Below are 21,329 nucleotides of genomic sequence, written 5' to 3'. Positions count from 1 at the left end.
AATATAATCATGAGAAGAGTGGGTTCCTTTCACACAGTCCATGTTGTTACATAATAATAGTGTGCAAGTGAATTGTTTAGACTTCTCAAATTTTGCGAAGCACGAGCAGAACAATTTTACAAAATTACAAAGTCTAGCCAGATCATGCAGCTATGCTGCAACTTAATTCCCTCACCACCGTCAAAAGCCTAAGCCAATTCAAAAGGTGAAGCAAAATCTGAGGAATCTCTCTTTGATTCCCAAAGTTATTCAAAATAAGTTGTCATCACAACAAACAGGTTATCAGCGATTAACATTAAAAACCTTATTTAAACTTTTTTTTGCAAATGCTGCCAACCTGCATCAGATGTGAATAACCCCTTGCAAAAAGGATGAAAAACCTTGACACTGAAGTTTTGCGTCTTCATGTCTCATTTGATTCACCCTAAACTAAATTTCAAAATAATCTCCAGAAGCCTATATTGTTCCTTTATTAAAAGCAATCTTCTAAACTTATTGTGGTCACTAATATACTTCAAGGTCTTTTTAAATTTACCTTATTCTTACTATAACAGCTCTGAGCCATAAGATGACCAAGTCTGAACAGTGGTTAGTGCTCATGCAGAATACTAAGTCTATTCATGTGTAAGAGCAATAATATTTTAGTTATTTTCCCTAGAACTACGTCAACAAAATATTTGTCTACAGATTTAAAAGGGAGTGATTTTGTTTGTCTCTTTGTTTAGAAGACAAGATTATAATATACATTTCATAAAGATATGAAAGTTGGTACTCACTTGACACAACAAGAAAGTATAGGTCATTTTACCCCATTACTGACAAACTTTATCCAGTCCTAATCCAGTTTCTAAATTATTCTAATTAAGCCATTGATTTACCCCCAAGGATAATTCAAGCAACAGCAACAAATACTGTTTCAAATTCACCACGTTTTAGAATAGGTGCAAAGGCATTACAAGATAGTGCAGAAAAGATTTGTTAAATTGCAATTAATGGTTCCAAAAAGGAACTTCATAGATTGGAGGGGTTAGGACAGTTTTCCTTGAAGAGAAGGTTTAAAGGAGTATTCAAAATAATGATGTCTGAAATAAAGAGAGATGGGGAAAAGTTCTCCCCACTCAGAAAAGGACAGAAAATCTGCCACAGATTGAGTTAGTTGGCAAAAATAGCCATAGCAACATGCAAAATAAAGTTTTTACACCGCAAATATTAGGATTTGGAATGGTTAACTTGGTGTGTTGAAAGTAGGTTCAATTTGCAACATTCAAGAGTGAATAAAATTATTTACAGAGAAAAGGCAGGGGATTGGAGACATGCAAGTTGCTCACTGGGAGATCAGGTGGACGCACTTTGGGATCAATAGTCTCTTTTGTGCTATCACATTTCTGTGCTTGCAATTACTGATACAAGAAATATAGATTCTGACCTGTAGGGAAATACTGAGGAGAACAACTCTTGCACATGTCCAGAAGCTGATGATAGAGCAAAGTTCAGGTTAAACATGAAACATGAGTGAAGGGGATGGGCAAGATAATTTTAAAAAGTTCAAGAAGAGGAGAACACATTACAAAAATAATGGTATTTACAGAAGATACAAGAATTTGGGTGGCTAACTGAATGACATGCCATTAAATACCATCAATATTAGACACTAACAGGGTTATTGATTTATACAATGAATTATAACTTGAAAGTGTGAAATTCTTATAGCTCCATACTAATCATTACTGGATAACTAACTTCACTCTTCTGGCAAGTTGGTGTGGAAAAGAAATCGCTTCACTGGTCCATAGCAAGATCAAAGTCTTCTAAAACTTTGCCACTTTTTTTTAAAGCCATGATGGTGGTGGTTCTCAATGTGGCAAAGACCATGCCTTTCAAAGTTGGACAGACAGTTGGGCAGAAGCTCATGACTAAATAAAGCATGCTCCAGCTAGGAGCAACTGGTGGTCATAGACATTTCAGCAATGATAGCCACTTCCCCTTCACCCCCTTGGACTCAATTATTATGGTTGAATCCCTACAATGTGGAAACAGGCCATTTGGCCTAAGAAGTCCACACCGTCCCTCCAAAAAGCATCCCACCCAGACACATTCCCCTACCCCTGATTTCCCATGTCTAACCCAACTTAAACATCCCTGGGCACTATGGGAAATTTAACATGGCCAATCCACCTACCCTGCACATCGTTGCATTGTGGGAGGAAACCAGAGCACCCGGAGGAAACCTATGCAGACATGGGGGGGATGTATAAACTCCACACAGACAGTTGCCAGAGGCTGGAATCAAACTGAGGTGTCTGGCACTGTGAGGCAGCAAGGCTAACCAGTGAGTCACTGTGCTGCCCCAGGAAGTCCTGAATAGGTTCCCAGTGTAACAAATGAAAGGAAGCAAAATTCAACAAGAAATGTAGAATTTTTACTTGATAATAGTTCGAAACACCACTTAACAGTTAACAGAGATGAGAATGAAAATCATGCACTCACAGAAATAAATTTGTCCAAATTTTTCAAGTGTACTTGCAAAATTTTCTGCACTGTATTTTAAAATACAGTTAATTTCTTTTTAAGAGTTGATTTATTGTACAACAAGCTGTGTTTTAACTGGCACCTTATGAAAGGCACTCGATAAAGCAGCAAAAGTTATAAACCTCAAATACCATGAAGTTTGCAGTATTATTCTATTCAATTATAGTTTAATTTATTTACCTCAATGTAAACATACTCATGGTTCAATTTGGTGAATGGCCACAGGAAATATCAACAGTTGATTCAATTTTGAGTCAATTTCTCCTGAAATACTACAGCGTCCAAGTAGTGAAAGCGCAAGCAGGGCGGCTCTCCGTTGGTAAGTTTTATTTAGGTGATTTATGCTTTAAGTATAATAGGGGTGTGTATAGCCCTGCTTTACATTTTTATTACTTAGTGCATGTTTATATTGATTATATGGGTGTCTTGGCTATCTGGAGTAATTGATTAACTGGCACACACCTGGTCCCATTGTTGCCAAATAATAAAATGTTTACTGTACTTTCAGAACTTTAAGGTCACCCACTACAATATCCAATCTCCCAGTTTTGGCATCTGTTTTCTAGTTTTCTACAGTGCCTTGTGGATAGATCATGAGATGCAAAAATGACATTAAAATCTTATTGTCATTGTACCATTTGAAAAAAGTTACAAATTAATACTCTATGAATGGTAACATTAAAAAAAATTCAATCCAAGTTGCCACAGAGTACACTATTACAGCAAGCAATTTCTGGCCTATTTGAGTTTTTGAAGCATATGACAAGTCAAGTAATCGGTGTAAGGCTTGGGGCTGCTATTTCACTTAATGAGAAAAATCCATCGTTAAAAGGTAGGAAGCAATAATACCAATAAATTCACTTAGTGCAGCTTCAAATAATTACAAGGTATCACATAATACAAGGTGCTTGCTCTCAAATGTTTCTAGTGCCGTTTCAGCATTAGCTTAAACTTTCCCATAGGAGTCAAGAGTGTCAGTGACCTATTCAGCAAAGGGAGTCATCAAACGAAGCCGGATCCTCTTCTCATTCAATTTGCAATTTTTAGCAGGGGCTACCAAATGATTAGTAGTCAGGTTTGGCAACAATTGCTGACTGTTCATGATGATTATAGAACTACCAAACTCATGCCTGATGAGCTAACTCATCAGAAAGTAATACTTTTGTTCTGAATGGTTCATTCCTGAACATTTGATTCCACTTTCAAAACCATTACTTTGGCTCATTTGGCATCAGCTTTAAAGAAAGGTCCAAATTACTCCTGGATTCTAAAATGTTTTCTGCATTAGAAATTGAATGGTCTAGCAATTCAAATTAAGCAACATAAAGGTATGAATTGAGTTCCATCATTACAAGTACTGTGAATTCAATTAAACAAGTAGATGACATTGTGGAAAATCACAAACTTTGAACAGACGCTCCTTCAAACTCCACTAATGTGTCAGTTGTTTTTAAACACGGCTTTCTGAGTTCTTAAGTGCGTTAGTGATGGAGGTGAACCAATTAATTGACAGCTTAAGAATCACTTCAGGTAAGGAACTATGTTATTAATGAACCATTCCTTTGAGAATTGAAGGTGGTCCCCATGTACGGTTAGAAATTCCAATTTGCCCACTTTGTCCATTGCCTTCAGTCCCAATCGATCCTATGAATACAACAGGAGTTAATTATTTTCTAGGCCTCTGCTGCCTATAAAAGCATTTTACTATTGCTAGGTGCTGAACCTCACTCAACTGGTCATTAATTATGTTAGAGCCTCAAACATGTTCCTATTCCAGCCAAGTGAGAACTAATCCTTGCACAGTCTGTGCTTCAAGAAGGTACCCTTTCTATCAGTGTTACCCTGAAAATGAACAGGAAATCATTTACAGAATAATAAGTTCAGCATGGCCCATCCATGGGTGAGAAACCTGTTACAGGGGAGGCTTTCACATTTTACATTCAAAGTATCTTTTGGAAAATATTAAGTGCAATACTGAAGACATGTACCTCCACGTGTCCATATTGATCTTACAAGGTTAACCTACAATATTTCTAATAATGTGGTAAAAATATTTACTTAAAACCAAGGGCACACAAAAGTATACTTATTAGAATTTGCCCCTCATAACTATGGCCAAGGAAAACATTTGCTGCCCTTTATCTCACCTTGATGATATCAGTACATCTATTAAATCTTCTGAGCTCAACCAACTTAAGTACCAATTTAATTATTTCTAGCTGACTCTTTAATCCATCATCATCCCAGTGAATGTGTTATATCCATTCTTAAAATGTTCCCAAAAGTGGTACATGATATTCTGTGACTCACTTGTAGAAGTTAAAATAATTTCATTGTTTCTGAATCCTGTACTTCTGGTTACAAACCAAATATTCAGCTTATGTTATGATCTACTTCTACTTACTGCCTCTTTTTAAATTACTTGTACAGTTACGTGCCTCAATCTTAAAAAAACCATATTCCAAAACTGCATATTTCAAACTTGGAAATCTAGCATAGCTGGCAATGATTCTCTTCAATTATATTTATGGGGGTGCACTGTTTTGTGTCCCCAACCCAGTCAAAACAAAGCAAACAAACTGTTTTCATTTTTAAGGGCAAGAATCAAAGGACATGGATTAAGTTTAGATTCTAGATTCCCTACATTATAGAAGCAGGCCATTCAGCCCATCAAGATCACACTGATCCTCTGAAGAGTATCCCACTAACTCTGTAGCCCCACATTTTCCCCATGGCTAATCCACCAAGCCTGCACATTCCCAGACACTATGGGCAATTTAGCATGGCCAAACCACCTGACCTGCACATCTTTGGACTGTGGGAGGAAACTGAGCACCTGAAGGAAACCCACACAGACACAGGGAGTATGTGCAAAATCCAGTCACCCGAGGCTTGAATCAAACCCGGGTCCCTGGCTCTGTGGCGCAGAAGTGCTAACCACTGCGCCACCCTAAATGATTGGCGAAACAAGAAGTGACATCAGGAAGTGTCTTTAAAACAGGAACACAATTGAAATCATGATCAGATAGTGCAGTGGAGCAGATCCAATCCTGTTCTGAAAGCCGCAACTGAAATTGTCTCAAGAAAAACAATTGCAGCGCTATGGGGGAACAAAGGACTAAATAAATAACATTTAAGAGCACTGGCACAGACATGTGGCTGAATAGGGTCTTCATATGCTATTGTCAGCAAATAGAAATAATTTAACTGACAAGAACTTAGTGTTTTACACTATTAGTCTCACTGTTCAAATCCTTTCAACTTACACATTTAATTGCATGTAGATAAAATTCTCTCCCCCCCCCCACAATAAACTAATTTCATCAGTATTGCTGACAGTCTTGGGATCCTGGAAAAATTAACTTGTTCAATGTCCAACTTCTTCATGTTAATTCCACACATTTTATGTTTTCAAATAAAAATTTTTTAGCTTCTACCTAAATTTGACGTTTACGTACAGGACAGGCTGAATGGTTTCTTTATGTGCTCCATGTAGCAATTAGAATGTTATGTTTCAAATTTGATCTCACATCCCTAAATAACCACTGAACTCTTTACTGAATACATTCCTTTTCAAGGGTTCAAATTTGATCTGCAACACTTCCAACCAGGTTACTTTCTGTTGTGGACCTGTCGTTTTGATTTATCTCAGTTAGGTCTCTTATCCTGCAGCCTGGTGTGTCATTTTGGAAATGGCTAACACAGCCCTAATTTCACATAGCAATTTTACAGTCAGATTCAAATACAGGCTGCCAAAAAACAAACAGTTTGGAGCCCACTATGTCATTCAGGTCTCCAGGGTTACTCCTCTCTACAGCACAGAAGAAATAAAAATGTAGCATCATAACACATCTTACCTCTTGATAAAGAACACTCTCCTGCAAGCTGCAAGTGTCCTTGGCCTGGCCAGTTTTGTAGAAACCAAACCACTGGAACAAAACACAGGAATGAATTTGGTCATTTTATTGGTCAGATTCACTTGGAAATCCCTACTTAACCTTCCAACTGGGGTAAATGAAAGAAGGAACACTCATCTGTATGTTTACCATTTGTCAGTCGAAGATTAAAACGCTTCAGATCTCTTACTTTGTATCCATAGTTTAGCAGCAGGTTAGCACTGCAAAAGCTAAGGGGAATGCAGCCAAGACAACATAAGACAAAGTTGCCAAAGTTCCAGAAGACCATAGCCTGCCCTTCTAGAGGCGCAATGGTCTGTTTAACCAGAGGGTCACTGCACCTCAGCAGAGAAGGGAGGTTGAAGGTATGGGGCCGCCAAAGTAACTTCAAACAGTACCAAAATTGAACCCATACTGATGGCATTACTCTGCAAAACACACCAGACATCCAGCCAAATTAGTTAACTAGGGGCAGGTTGGGGGCTCAGTTACACAATAGGTACAGCTACCAATGCTATCCTGAATATAAACACACAGAAGAGGCCAGAATCAGTGGAAGAGTTTGCTTGGCAGGTCACAAAATTAGCAGCCAAAGCCACAGGCAAATTTAAGTACAAGGAAGAGCACACTGAAACTTGAGGCATTGTGGGAGCTATTGCAGACTTGTATTATACTAAGATGTCATTGAAAAGCATTAAGTAGATGGATACAAGAATAAACCAAGAACAGATTATTTGCGCATTCGGAGATAGCCATGCAGGAGTGGGGAGAAAAACAGATAGGCAACTGTAGAATGTTTTAAGAACGTGTAATTTTGGTTCAGTTCATTTCACGCAGTTCTGTTTGTTGACAGAGATTCAAAAGGGTAATGTAAAAATGAGTACAGATTTGAACATGCTCATTACTTTTGGGGGCTCAGTCTGCCCTTTCCAAAGTATTTACTTAAAATGAGGAATATGTATGGCAGACTTTGAACAGGAGGACAGTACCTGACAGGCAATTATCAACTAAACTATACAACATGGAAACAAGGAAAGGTACTTCTATGTTCAGAATATCTTGTGTAAAGACAGTCAAGGGAGCAGGATAATATTTACTGACAAAGCATGAAAAGGAGATTGAGGAGAAAAATGTAATACAGGGCCAAGTGATCAAGGGGAGGCAGCAACAGGACTGCTGTATACATGGTCTTCACTTAGTGGCAAAGTCTATGATCTTCCACAATTGTTGGTGACAAAAGTGGAAAGGGCATGTGAAACATTTCAAATGATTATGAAGAAATTAAGCTACTGCAGGTTGATGTGTCAATCCACAGCTTATTTTCACGTTTAAAGTTTTGGCAAAGATCTGTAGCTCAGGTTGTGGGTGATGCTGTTGACTTGCTTGCTGAGCTGGCTTGTTTTCATTCAGACATTTCACCACTCCGCTAGGTGAGATCATCAATGGAGCCTCCAATGAAGCAATATTATTCTACTCCGCTTGGAATTTGTACTGTCTAGTCTGTTATGGTGATAGTGTTATTTATGCTTTTAAACTGTATGTGTTTGTATATGGGGTCCTATGGTTACTTTGTCCCAGTTACACTGATGGCCTTCATTGTCTGAGTATACCAATATTAAGGAGAGTTCATCATGCCATTTTGGTGCTTGATATTCATGTATTCTGACAGCTAGTTTCCTTCTTGTCTGTCCGATGTAATGTTTGTGGCAGTCATTGCATGGCATTTTATAAACCATGCTGGTTCTGCACATTGTGGTAATGCAGTCTTTAATCCTTGAGTGTGTTTATCGTAGAGTGGCTGTGGGCTTGTGTGCCACCATGATTCCTAGTGGTCTTAGGAGTCTTGTTGTCAGTTCTGCTATGTTCTTGACATAGGGCAGCGTGGCCAAATATGTTAGGACATACTGTTGTCTGCTTAGTAGGCATTTGTGGATGAGGTTATGGGGATATCTGTTCATTGTTATGAATTTGCATAGGTTGTAATTTCAATATAGTTTTAAAAATGTTAGGGGGGGGGGGCCAGTGGGAACATGCCAACAAATGACTGTTTACCAGAGTCAATTAAAAACTTCCATCCTTATGTTTAGTAACTGCCTACAACCTGCTAAAACAAAAACATGGCAGGAAATAGATGAAAAACAGTTCTGATAATTGACGTTTACCGAACTACAACAACTGCAACCCGATTCGTAGCGGCAACAAGTTAGATGGAGGAAAAAACATCCATTCTCACCTCTGAATCAACTGGATTAACCACAGAATCCTTCAAGAATTTCACCATTACAAACTTATTTAACTTCATCAGATTCTCCTTATAACTTTCATTGATTCTCTGTAACAGAAAAGAGATGGTTATTGGAATCGAACTCAAATTTAGCATTTTAAAATCCAGACTTAAATATCATGACATTTTAATTTTATTTGCACATAATTGCATACAAGCATTACAGTTAGGAGTAGGCCACTCAGCCCCAAGCCTGTTGTGCAATTCAATGAGATCTAGCTGATCAGTTGTAACCTCAAATCCACACTCCCATCTTTCTTTCATCACTTGTTTAGCAAGAATTTACCAGTGACTTATAAATATTCGGAGACACTTTCCACCACCTTTTGAGGAAGCGTGTTCCAAAGACTCTTGACCCAGCAGAAGAAAATTACCTCATCTCAGTTTTAAATGGGCAACCACCGATTTTTAAACAGTGACCCCTAATTCTAGTTTCTCCTGAGAAACAACCTCTCCACATCCATCCTGTTGAAGAGTTCTAAAGTTGTAGTACATTTCAGTCACCACTTTGTTTTTTCCTTACAAACTCGCCAGATACAAGCCTATTCTGTCCAATCTTTCCTCAAGAAAATCCTCTCATTCCAGTCTGGTAAACCTTTTCTAAGCTATTTCCAGCATATTTACATTCTTCCTACTTTTGATTGCAAGGAGAATAGAGAACAATTCTCGTATTCTTTTAGCTTTCCTAATTACTAGCTGTACCTACATACTAACGTGTATCATGCATTAGGACAGTAGGTCCCTCTATATCTGAGCTCCATCATCCCTCACCATTTAGACAATATGCCTCACTTTTATTCTTCTGCCAAAGTGGACAATTTGACATTTTACCCACATTATATTCTATTTGTCACATCTATCCTAGCTCATGTAACTTATTTTTTTGTAGCCTCCTTATATCCTCTTCACAACTTGCTTTCCTACCTGTCTTTGTCTCATCAGCAAATTTGCCCATCCTATCACCAAAGCCACTTATAAATGATCAACAGTTGCAGCTTCATCATCAATCCTCTGGCACACCATCTGTTACAGCTTACCAACCCGCAAACAAAATTTCACTTAACTCTGGTTCCTGTTTGTCAGTCAGACAAACTTATGTCCATACTAGCCCCTACACCATCAGCTTTTATTTTCCTCAATAAAGCTTTGACTTGACATCTTCTCAAGTGACTTCTAAAAATCTACATACAGTGCATCCACTGATTCCCCTTTTCCACAGCTTGTGTTACCCCCTTGAAGGCCTCAAATAGATTGGTTAAATAAGATTTCCTTTTCACAAACCATGAAAACTCTGCCTAATGACTTTGAACTTCACAATGTAGGAGTGCATTTAGTCCATCATGTCCGTACTGGCTATCTAAGCATTTTAATTAATCTTTTGACTTTGCCCTGAAACCCTGCACATTATTTAAATCAAAAGAATTATCTAATACCCTCTGAACCTATCCCATTACCCTGTTATAACCTGTCATTGGGAAAACGTTACTTATTAACATGTTAAGCTAGCCGGCCTGTGTTTGACCCTTTGTGTCTCCCTTCCTTTAGAATGAAGGTGTTAAATTAGCTTTCTTCCAGTCTACTAAATCAGAAGATTGTGAATGTAATACCTTAATGAAACAGATTTTTCTGTAGTATAAAACTAACAGACAGCAAGTGATAGCTAAGGATACAGGTAGAAAAATACAGGAAAAGAGAAAGTTAAATTTTCAGAAGGATTTGGCGTGATGGCAAAGCTGGCTGAATTCTTGATGTTGCTCTGGCATTTGATACATCACTTTAAAAACCTACAATTTCCCATACAAATGAAAGCCACTAAGTTCCAGGAATACCTACCCTTTCTTGATTAATTTCTGCCAAGAAAACGCTTCTGTTCTTGTACAGGTCTTCGTTCAAGGGATCATGCCAATACTCTGCCTGTACAAAGCTAACATGAAAGCAATCAATAGTCGGTGAGATTAATTGAAAGTCTTAAACAATGACATTTATGGTTAGGTTGAGGCCCACTATGAGTACAAGCCTGGGAGGTTGGTGTCACAAATGGACCTCACTGCAGAAAGCACAAAGAGAGCACACTAATCAATTAGGCAAAATGTAGCAAGCTTGGAGAGGAAAAGGTGAGTGCCACCTTCATTATTACAAAAATGTGGGTGATTCACTGCTTTCTACCCATTCCACAGGAAACTTTGAGGTTGCTCAAAACAGGAACTGTTTAGTGTACTGTTTAGTCAAAATGTTCACAATAGATTTGAGATTCTTTGACAGCACTTGAATAGAAAATGCAAGTTTGCCCAATGCAACTTCACATTAAGATTGCATAATACAAAAATCAAACTGATAGCTTTTGCGTTTATCTATCTCTCCAGTAATTTATCTTTCAAAACAACGAACCAGATATTAACTAATCCCTTTTGGGATGTATACATTCAAATTGACTAAATTTGATTTGAATTTATAAAGTTTGTTTGTTTAGCAGAGAAAATATCTTGGAATTAAATGAATTTATGCATATTTGTGCTGTTGCGGGTAACTTGTGACAAAAGGAGTAAAACCAACATTCCACTAAGAACTTTTAAACTGCAAAAGAACATTCAACTCTCCATTTACTGATCCGGTCACTTGCCTCCCACTCCACCTTCCCAAAGTGAAATTACGTGTATGTAATAAAATGAGCTCATGCTGTGTTATGCATTTGTTCTTGAATTCTTCTTTTAGAAAGTCCTGAGCAAAACCTAAATTGAACTTGAAAGTTTAAGAAAGTCAAAAGCAGACAACAAGTTCCACTCAAACATCTCTGAACTTTCAGTGTACAGTATTTAACATCTCAAACAAAAATATTAAACATGTTGGTGAAAACATTTAATCACAAGAATTAAGCAGGCTGTTTGCCCAGCCAGTTTGCATTGTTTTTTCCCTCCACTTCAATAATATACCCAAATCCACTTCCCCTCCTGTCCCCATAACCTATTACTTTTGACCACTCATCAAATAAACTAATCACTAACTTAATAATGCACTTCACAACTCCTCTCACTGAAGAAATTCCTTGCTAACATTTGATTTTACATGCACTCAAACACCATCATTCTGGACTCTCTTTGGAAAGTTTTCATCTACACTTATTATTTCAAATTCCTCTATCAAAACGACCCCATAATATCCTGCTTTAAAGAAACAACTCACCTTTTATTCCTGTTTATCCGTATACCAGACAAGCCCATCATGAATCTGCACTGTACTTTTTCCTCTGCCTCAGCATGGAGCCCAAAACTTGATGGTGATCTTGTTAAAGTTATCTTTAAGATAAATTAATGCTCTCAACTTTTATGGTAATTCTTTAGCCATTAAACCCAAGACTTTCAGTTCTTTCTAAATAAAAAGTGTTTCACTCAACAGCCAACCTACAAATACTTTCAATCCCCTGTTTTCTTCCATGCAAGTTATAATCTTTTTAAAACAAAGTATCACCTGAAACTTAGTGGTATCAAATTCCACTTGTTATCTGCACTTTGTATTTACTTGCTTACTAGGTCTCAATTTAGTATCTTCAATTTAAACTAGATCTATCATTGATAGATAGTAAACAGATGTAGTTCTAGAATAAAGATAATAAAATGTGAGGCTGGATGAACACAGCAGGCCAAGCAGCATCTCAGGAGCACAAAAGCTGACGTTTCGGGCCTAGACCGAGGGCCTCTCTGATGAAGGGTCTAGGCCCGAAACGTCAGCTTTTGTGCTCCTGAGATGCTGCTTGGCCTGCTGTGTTCATCCAGCCTCACATTTTATTATCTTGGAATTCTCCAGCATCTGCAGTTCCCATTATCTCTAGTTCTAGAATAAAACCTTGTGGGGTGGCACTGTTAAGTTCAATTATTTTGAGAAACTGCCCTCATCTATTTCCTCCTCTCTGATCAGTTTGTAAAAAGCAGATTTCCTCTTCAGATTCCCCCAAGCCAAATTTTAAAATCAAATCCTCAATCTTTGCCAAATACTTGACAGAGTCATACGACACTAAGATAGTGGTAGAGCCAAATGTGCAAAGGACTCTGAAAGTTTGCAGAGGGATATAAATAGTTTAAAATGAGTCTGGCAGATGGCATACAATGTTCATAAATATGAAGTCATCCATTTTTAGTAAGAATAACAGTCCCTTTTACTATAATTTGAACAATTAAAAAAATTGAAGCATGCTGCTGTGCAGAGACACCTGGGTGTCCTTGTGCATGAATTGCAGTAAGTTGGTTTGCAGGTGCAATGGGTAATTAAGGCAAATGGAATTTTGTCCTTCATTATTTGGGGGATTGAGTTCAAAAGCAGGGAGGTTATGTTACAGCTCTGTAGCATGCTGGTGAGGCCACACCTGGAGTGCTAAGTGCAGTTTTGGTCTCCTTACTTGAGAAAGGATGTACTGGCACTGAAGTGGGTGTAGAGCAGGTTCACTAGGTTGATTCAAGAGTTGAGGGGGCTGGCTTGTGAGGAGAGAGACTGATTAGACTGGGATTATATTAATTGGAATTTAGAAGAACGTAGAGGATCTTATAGAAACATAAAATTATGAATGGAACAGATAAGATAGAAGCAGGGAGGTTGTTTGCACTGGTGGGTGAAACTAGAACAAGAGGGCATAGCCTCAAAATTTGGAACAGAAATAGGACTGAATTGAGGAAGAACTTCTTCACCCAAAGGGTTGTGAATCTGTGGAAATCCCCGCCCAGTGTAGTAGTTGAAGCTTCCTCACTGAATGTTTTTAAAGCTAATATAGTTAATTTTTTGAACAGTAGAGGAATTAAGGGTTATGGAGAGAGAGTGGATAAGTGGAGCCGAGGCCAGGAGTAGATCAGCCAGGCTCAAAGGTCCAGATGGTCTATTCCTGCTCCTGGTTCTAAAGACCTTTGAGTTCATGAGCATCATATCAGCTCTATTTCCCCATCGGTTACAGCAGTCGGTTCAAACAGTCGTTAGCAACCGCAATGTTCCTTCCTGAAATTATTATATGGAAACAAAAGTAAGATGTTATGCCATTTATTTCAATTGTTCCGTTTCTTGGAATGTGGCTTTCATTGGTTCATTGTCATAACTGGACAACACATGACACTGAGCAACCTATTCACACTTTCACAAGAAACACAGACAGACAATTCATGAATGAACAAGATTCAACAGTATCTTAAACTGGCTCAGTACTGGTTATACTTACTGCTGTTGAATTGGACTACTGTAAGCACCCAGGTTTAACATCTTCCTTATCCAGTCGCATACGCGCGAACTCTTTCCAGGACAGCGTGGTAAACCATACACACCTAATGGGGCAACAGTGAAACAAAAGCTGTCAGAAACTAGTCAGAGGGAAAAACCTAAAATAACATTTTTTAAACACAAACAGCACTTAAACAGACCCTTCAGTCCAATTAGTCCATGTCGACCATAACTCCAAACTAACCTAGTCCCACCAGCCTACAAATCAGCCCATATCCCTCCAAAACATTGTTCATTCATGTACTTATCCAAATATATTTCAAAAGGTTCTAACTGTACCGGCATCCACCACCTCCTCTGGAAGCTTATCCCACACATGAACCACTGTGTAAAAAGGCTGCTCCTCATGTCCTTTTTAAAATGTTTCTCATCTCACTCTAAAAGGTATGCCTGCACCGTAGGGAAAAAAGACACCTGCCATTCACCTCATCTATGTCCCTTATGATTTTGAAAACCTTTAAGGTTAACCTTGAACTCCCAAGCACAAGTGGAAAAATGTCCCAGCCTATGCAGCCTCTATTCCTGCATCATCCTGGTAAATCTCTGAACCATCTCCAGCTTATTAGTATCCTTCCTATAAACAGTTACCAGAACTGGACACAGTACTCCAGAAGTAGAGGTAACTGTGGAGCCTGTGGGCAAATAATAGATATTGGTGGAGAGTTGAAGCAAAATTGTTTAATTTTTCTATTTTCGGACAAGATAGCAGGTGAACACTGAAACCTTAAGTGAACACTGTGATGCTTAGGTTTGCAGGCTATGAGGCTTTATGAGAGTGCTTACAGTGGCAGAGTTAAACTGAATGATGGCCTTATGAATTGGAGTTAGCAGAGGAAAGATAAGTGTCCTTTATTTTTGCAGAGTGCAAATGACTATTGACTTTCTTCCGATGATATTTTCCCAATATGCAACACCCTCTTCATGAAGTGCCCCTCAGATCACTCAAATCTTTCCCCTCTGACCGTAAACCTATGCTCTCAAGTTTTGGACTCCTCTACTGGAAAAAAAAAATACTTGGCATGGATAGGGTGAATAGGCCTTCTTGATTTTATAAGACTCTAGAGACTGTGTGTCATTTTAGGAGTTTCTGTCTAATTTCATCAGGTGCTCCCGGCTTTCATGATGAGTATTGCAATGTTTAGTGGAGGGGAGAATTTCCAGTGACGTTATGTTTTAAATGGTCTCAGAGGAAACAAGGACACCAGTGAGCCAATTACTATGGACAGTAGGGAATGGAGGCAATGACAGTTGACATATCTGAATTGAACCAAATAAATGCTCGATTCGTTTGCATTTTGCTCAGCGTGATAGCTGATCACCACGTACCCAATTTAGACTGGCCCTGACTTTTCATGATGGCTGCTTCAGAGCAGTTCAGTTTTAGGTGAAGTTTTCAGGCTGATATTTTGGAATTTTTTTTGGTCAAGTTCTTTTTATTCTGTGCCTAATTTCAACTCTACTGTAAGGCAGTTTCAGTTGAAATTTGAGAAGGGTAGAGAAGCAGTGGAATGTTCTAACAGATACTTCAATACAAGTACAGTAAGGCAGTGCTGTATTAGAGCCTAAATTATCATTTGGTCAAGTGACATCAACATTACACCTTCACAGGTAGTATTTATGGAATGTTTCAGTGGTTCGCTTTCACAGCAGGTTTGTCAGACAACTGCAATACGAAAAAAAAAAGGTTTTGGCCTTTGAAAGTTATGCATTTAAATGGAGCAAACCGAACTATAACATTACCTTGATGTTGGGCTCCAAATGTGATCAGGTTTTTCATTGCAGGAGAAGGACATCTCTGTGCCACGGCTCTCCTGCAACAAATGGAAAATCAGGAGTTTTTTTAATCACCCACTGTATTAAAAAAAAATCGTTGGTAGTGAAATGCTTTGCAATATCCTGAAGATTTATCAAGTGCTCAATAAGCACAGAGGTCCCTCAGAAGGCAAACCATATTGATCGCCGCACTTACATAAACTGACCTCCTTGAGAGAAGCCCATTGCATTGTATCCATTTTGTAGCTTCTTATCCTTGTACAATATGTCACACGCCATCTCAACTTGATCATTTACATTCATGAAGTAACTGTTCTCAATTTCCTTAAAAAAAATACACAGATTGTGCGTAATGTTTTATCACTAACAGTAGAGAAGTCTAGATCATGGAAGTTACTCAATTTTGAAAATCTGCAATATCCACTCGGGTAAGATGAATGTAATTGTCAGTACAAACGAACCACATCTAATTAATAGATAGCATCTCCAGGGAGGGAAAACATTATGGGTGCAGAAATCCAAAGTGGGCTGGATTTTCATAAATACCAGCAGAGAGGATATTAAAAAAAAACTAAAATTGTAAACTTGAGTATGCCCTCTTTGTAATTTATCATTCCTGCAGATTTTCCTTCTGACAGCATCAAATGTGGTCCCTATAAGCATACATTCTGTTGTATGTGGCCTGCGTAGAATTTAATCACATCACTCATTGGGGATCATAAAGTGAAAAAGGGATAGGAGCACAGCTGAGCCATTCTTTATGTTGACCCTAATAAGATTTGTTCTACTCAAACATTTCCACTGGGAAGTGCCAGGCAAATAGGGAATAGAAACCCTACTTTGTTATAGCTTTTAACCATGATTTGTGGTATAGCATACAGTATTTTAAACCCCCCTAACTAATTAAGAAAAGTACTTTTGCAGACTGCTCTAATGTAAGCTATTGAGCATTCTACCAAAATTATTTCTCCAGGATCACATTTTGAAATATTTCAAAGTTCCTTTATCAGTAAAAAGTTCAATTACAGCATTTTAACTCACATTTAAAAAAAAAATTTTCGTTCATGGGATGAGGGCATCACTGGCTAGGTGGCATTTATTGCCCATCGGGCAGTTAAGAGTCAACCACATTGCTGCAGGTCTGGAATCACATGTAGGCCAGACCAGGCAAGGGTGGCAGCTTTCTTCCCTAAGGGGCATTAGTGAACCAGACAATCGACAATGGATTCACAGTCTTAATTCCAGATATTCATTGAATTCAAATTCCACCATCTTTCGTGGTAGGATTCGAACCTGGGTCCCCGGAATCTTATCTAGGTCTGTGGATTAACAGTCCAGTGATAATACCACTAGGCCATTGCCTCCCCATCATACTTGGATTCATTCTATCTTATTATTTCTCATTAAGACCTACCTCAGTAGCACTTTTTCCAATTTTCAAAGATAAGACATAACTTCCTGGAACAGTTTCTTCCACCAGGTTAATAAATTTCAGGGTAAATGCTTTGCAACAGCTATCACCTTAAAAAAAAACCAAGTTGTATAGAAATTAGAATATTGAACCATCACCATAGCTATTTGAACACATTGATAATTTTAGGCAGGATTATTTCAATTATATCAGTCAGTCAAGGTAAAATTATGATGTAGACTGAGAGATTTATACACTTATAATATCTGTGGTAAGTCTGGATTTTGAAGTAGTGATATATCGACTTTCCAATGTCTGAAGGAATTAATGAGTGACTCTATAACCATTGTGAAAGTCCAAAGTTGTGCAGGTTAGGTGGATTGGCCATGTTAAATTGCCCAAAGTGTTCAGGGATGTGTAGCTGAGGTAGGTTAGAGGGAGAATGGGTCTTGGTGGAATGCTCCAAGGGTCAGCGTGGACTTGTTGGGCCAAAGGGCCTGTCACAACACTATAGAAGTTCTTTGAGGGCTAGTTTTCAGAACTAGTGAGTTTTATTTATGTTATGTATAGCTTACCTCACAAGCAAATAATTGCACAAAAAGTTTATGTTAAAAATTTCTGGACTTATTTTTAAGCCTAGTATAAGAACTTTTAATTTCAGTTTTGTACATTTACATGTGGAAAGCTGCTCCTGCAAAAAGTATAAGATACATTTGTTAATATTAGATTACCTTAGAGTAAACAGATCACAGCTGCTTGGTTAAAATTCTGGAGATTATTTGAATGTTTAAATTTAATTTAAGGATAGCTTTTTCCTAGAGCTGTCAGATTTTCCAGATGGAATTGGAAGTTTATTTAACACCTTGATGGTTTTAATTTAAAGGATTTTGTGGTACGAGTACTGTACAAGTATGCTTTTGGGTAGCATACAGGTGTATTTTGGGATAAATGGTGTTATATTTCACATATACTTCAAAACTTTTAAATTTCCTAGAAGTAAAACAGGCTAGTTTATTCTATTTTATCTGCATCGCTCTTGCTTAGACCATAAGACGTAGGAGTAGAAGTAAGGCCATTCGGCCCATTGGGTCCTCTCCACCATTTAATCATGGCTGATGGGCATTTCAACTCCACTTCCCTGCACTCTCTCCGTAGTCCTGGATTCCTTGTGACAGCAAGAATTTATCAATCTCTGCCTTGAAGACGTTTGAAGTCCCAGCCTCCACTGCGCTCCGTGGCAATGAATTCCACAGGCCCACCACTCTCTGGCTAAAGAAATGTCTCATTTCCATTTTGAATTTACCCCCTCTAATTCTAAGGCCGTGCCCACGGGTCCTAGTCTCCCCACCTGACAGAAACAACTTCCCAGCGTCCACCCTTTAAGCCATACACTATCCTGTAAGTTTCCATTTGATCTCCCCTCACCCTCTAAACTCTAACGAATACAATCCCAAGATCCTCAGCCATTCATCATACATTAAACCTACCATTCCAGGGATCATCCATGTGAATCTCTGCTGGACACGCTCCAGCACCTACACCCTTCCTGAGGTGTAGGGGCAAAAATTGCACACAGTATTCTAAATGGAGCCTAACTAGAGCTTTATAAAGTATCAGAAGCACATTGTTGCTTTTACATTCCTCTTGAGATAAACAACAACATTACATTCACTAAGCTTGTTCTACTATTTTTAAAAAGTGCAACATTGCACACATTTCAATAAGTGGCTACTTCATCAAACCAAAAACAAACATTTTGATCAAAATTATTAAATTTCAGACTGCAATTTAATTTGTCCCACAATAGTATCAGGTGGGATCAATACAGGTTCAAATGCAAATGAACTCCTTTTTACACAATTGTGTTAATACATATCAAAAAGTAAAACTGGTTATAATAGCTCAATGTTATGTTGCATATACTACTAATTATGCAAAATGATTTGCTTACTCTTGACAAAACAAAATGATTAATTACAACTGCTGCGTCTTGAACAAAGTCCAGTTTCAGTTCTATATCTGAGTATATATTAATAGGAACTGGTTGTCTTGACCTCAAGAGATAGTTTCAAGTAAATTAAGTTTAAGGGCTTACTTTTTTTGCAGGCTGGTCGCGCAAAATCGAAAATTGGTGCTTTGTGAATTCTAAATCAACTCATTATTTGAGCATGTTTACGGATTGTAAGTGAAATACACTAACGTACGACCAAACAAGGAATGCGCCCGCGACCAGCCAGTCCTCAGTTAACTCAATTTCTAAGTCTGTTCATGTGAGAGAACATTTTCACCGTCGTCTTACCCATGCCATGCCAAATGACCACCGGTACCGGCTCCGTATCGTTGCGGGTGGTCTTTCCCCTCACGGTTTCCCAAACGAAGAAGAAACTGAAAAACAGTAACATACGCCCTCTTATCTGCGTCGCCATCTTACTCAGTCATATGACCAGTGCTCGTCATGTGATCTCACAGTTTGCGATTGGACGGGAATAGGCCTCAGTCTTAGGCCCTTTACTTGCTATATTGTTGGTTAACTATGAAATATTCATTTTTATCCATCTAGAAGAATATCTGCAGTGTTGAACAGTTAAAGATATTAACACAGTGAGTATACATTCCTGATATTGTAAAAGGTCATAAACCTAAAACCATGTTTCTCTCTTTTTGTCTGTTTTCCAGCATCCCCAGTATTTTGTTTTCGTGTTGGAACAGTTACATTGCTTGGATCGTGTACAGTGAAATGCCTTTTCTTTTAAATTTGTTCTTTGTATGTACATCAGCTTGCCCATCTCGAATTACCTTGGTGAAGTTTATGTGAGCCGCTTTGGCAAACTACTGCCGACCATATACAAACACAGAAAATAGCAATAAGCCCTTTGACCCCACTACCGTTCTCTATGATCGTGGTTGATTATGCAATTCAGTACCCTGTTCCTGTTTTTTTCAATGTTTCGGCTCGAACCGCTTTCTGTGGCAGAGATCTCACGCGGCCACCACTCTTTGGGAGAAGAAATTTCACTTGATTGCTTATAGAAGTTGGGAGGTTGTACAGGACATTGGTGAGGCCTTTTGTGGAATACTGTATCCAGTTTTGGTTGGAGATGATGGGAACCGGCGATGACGGGAACTGCAGATGCTGGAGAATCCAAGATAACAAAATGTGGAGCTGGATGAACACAACAGGCAAAGCAGCATCCAGGAGCACAAAAGCTGACGTTTCGGGCCTAGACCCTTCATCAGAGAGGGGGATGGGGGGAGGGAACTGGAATAAATAGGGAGAGAGGGGGAGGCGGACCGAAGATGGAGAGAAAAGATAGGTAGAGAGGAGAGTATAGGTGGGGAGGTAGGGAGGGGATAGGTCAGTCCAGGGAAGACAGACAAGTCAAGGAGGCGGGATGAGGTTAGTAGGTAGGAAATGGAGGTGCGGCTTGATGTGGGAGGAAGGGATAGGTGAGTGGAAGATAACAAAGTCTGAAGCTGTATGAACACAGCAGGCCAAGCAGCATCTCAGGAGCACAAAAGCTGACGTTTCGGGCCAAGCCCCTTCACCAGAGAGGGAGATGGGGAGAGGGTTCTGGACTAAAGAGAGGGGGAGGTGGACCGAAGTTGCAGTGGGAGGGAGATTCCCTAGGTTGGTCCGGAGGGAGGAGGGTAACTTCTTCAGGTGAGAGGAAGAACAGGTCAGGGAGGCGAGGACAAGCTGGGCTGGTTTTGGGATGCAGTGGGGGAAGGGGAGATTTTGAAGCTTGTGAAGTCCACATTGATACCATTGGGCTGCAGGGTTCCCAAGCGGAATATGAGTTGCTGTTCCTGCAACCTTCGGGTGGCATCATTGTTGCACTGCAGGAGGCCCATGATGGACATGTCATCTAAAGAATGGGAGGGGGAGTTAAAATGGTTCGCGACTGGGAGGTGCAGTTGTTTATTGTGAACCGAGCGGAGGTGTTCTGCAAAGCGGTCTCCAAGCCTCCGCTTGGTTTCCCCAATGTAGAGGTAGCCACACCGGGTACAGTGGATACAGTATACCACATTGGCAGATGTGCAGGTGAACATCTGCTTAATATGGAAAGTCATCTTGGGGCCTGGGATGGGGGTGAGGGAGGAGGTGTGGGGGCAAGTGTAGCACTTCCTGCAGTTGCAGGGGAAGGTGTTGGATGTGGTGGGGTTGGAGGGGAGTGTGGAGCGG

The 21,329-nt window shown here is 39.2% G+C and overlaps 1 protein-coding gene across 2 annotated transcripts; it reads right to left on the bottom strand.

Moving 5' to 3' along the window:
* Positions 1–90: 90 nt before the first annotated feature.
* LOC125464942 (palmitoyl-protein thioesterase 1-like) lies at positions 91–19,972 on the bottom strand. 2 transcript variants are annotated; one of them, XM_048557890.2, is made up of 10 exons: positions 19,943–19,972; positions 19,446–19,531; positions 17,150–17,256; positions 15,932–16,059; positions 15,703–15,773; positions 13,904–14,006; positions 10,543–10,633; positions 8,659–8,757; positions 6,387–6,458; positions 91–4,173 (listed from the first exon to the last, which is right to left on the bottom strand). In XM_048557890.2, the coding sequence occupies exons 2-10, from the start codon at positions 19,447–19,449 to the stop codon at positions 4,051–4,053; spliced, it is 798 nt and encodes a 265-aa protein (XP_048413847.1). In that variant the 5' UTR covers positions 19,450–19,531; positions 19,943–19,972; the 3' UTR covers positions 91–4,050. The 2 variants fall into 2 exon arrangements, with proteins under 2 accessions (XP_048413847.1, XP_048413846.2); XM_048557889.2 differs by lacking the exon at positions 19,943–19,972 and having other exon boundaries at positions 19,446–19,608.
* Between the last annotated feature and the right edge of the window lie 1,357 nt (positions 19,973–21,329).

Source organism: Stegostoma tigrinum, chromosome 24 (assembly GCF_030684315.1).
Source record: "Stegostoma tigrinum isolate sSteTig4 chromosome 24, sSteTig4.hap1, whole genome shotgun sequence".
In the NCBI taxonomy this organism is placed as follows: Eukaryota; Metazoa; Chordata; class Chondrichthyes; order Orectolobiformes; family Stegostomatidae; genus Stegostoma; species Stegostoma tigrinum.
Note: the sequence above shows the minus strand (reverse complement) of the source record. Positions and strands in the feature narration are given on the sequence as shown.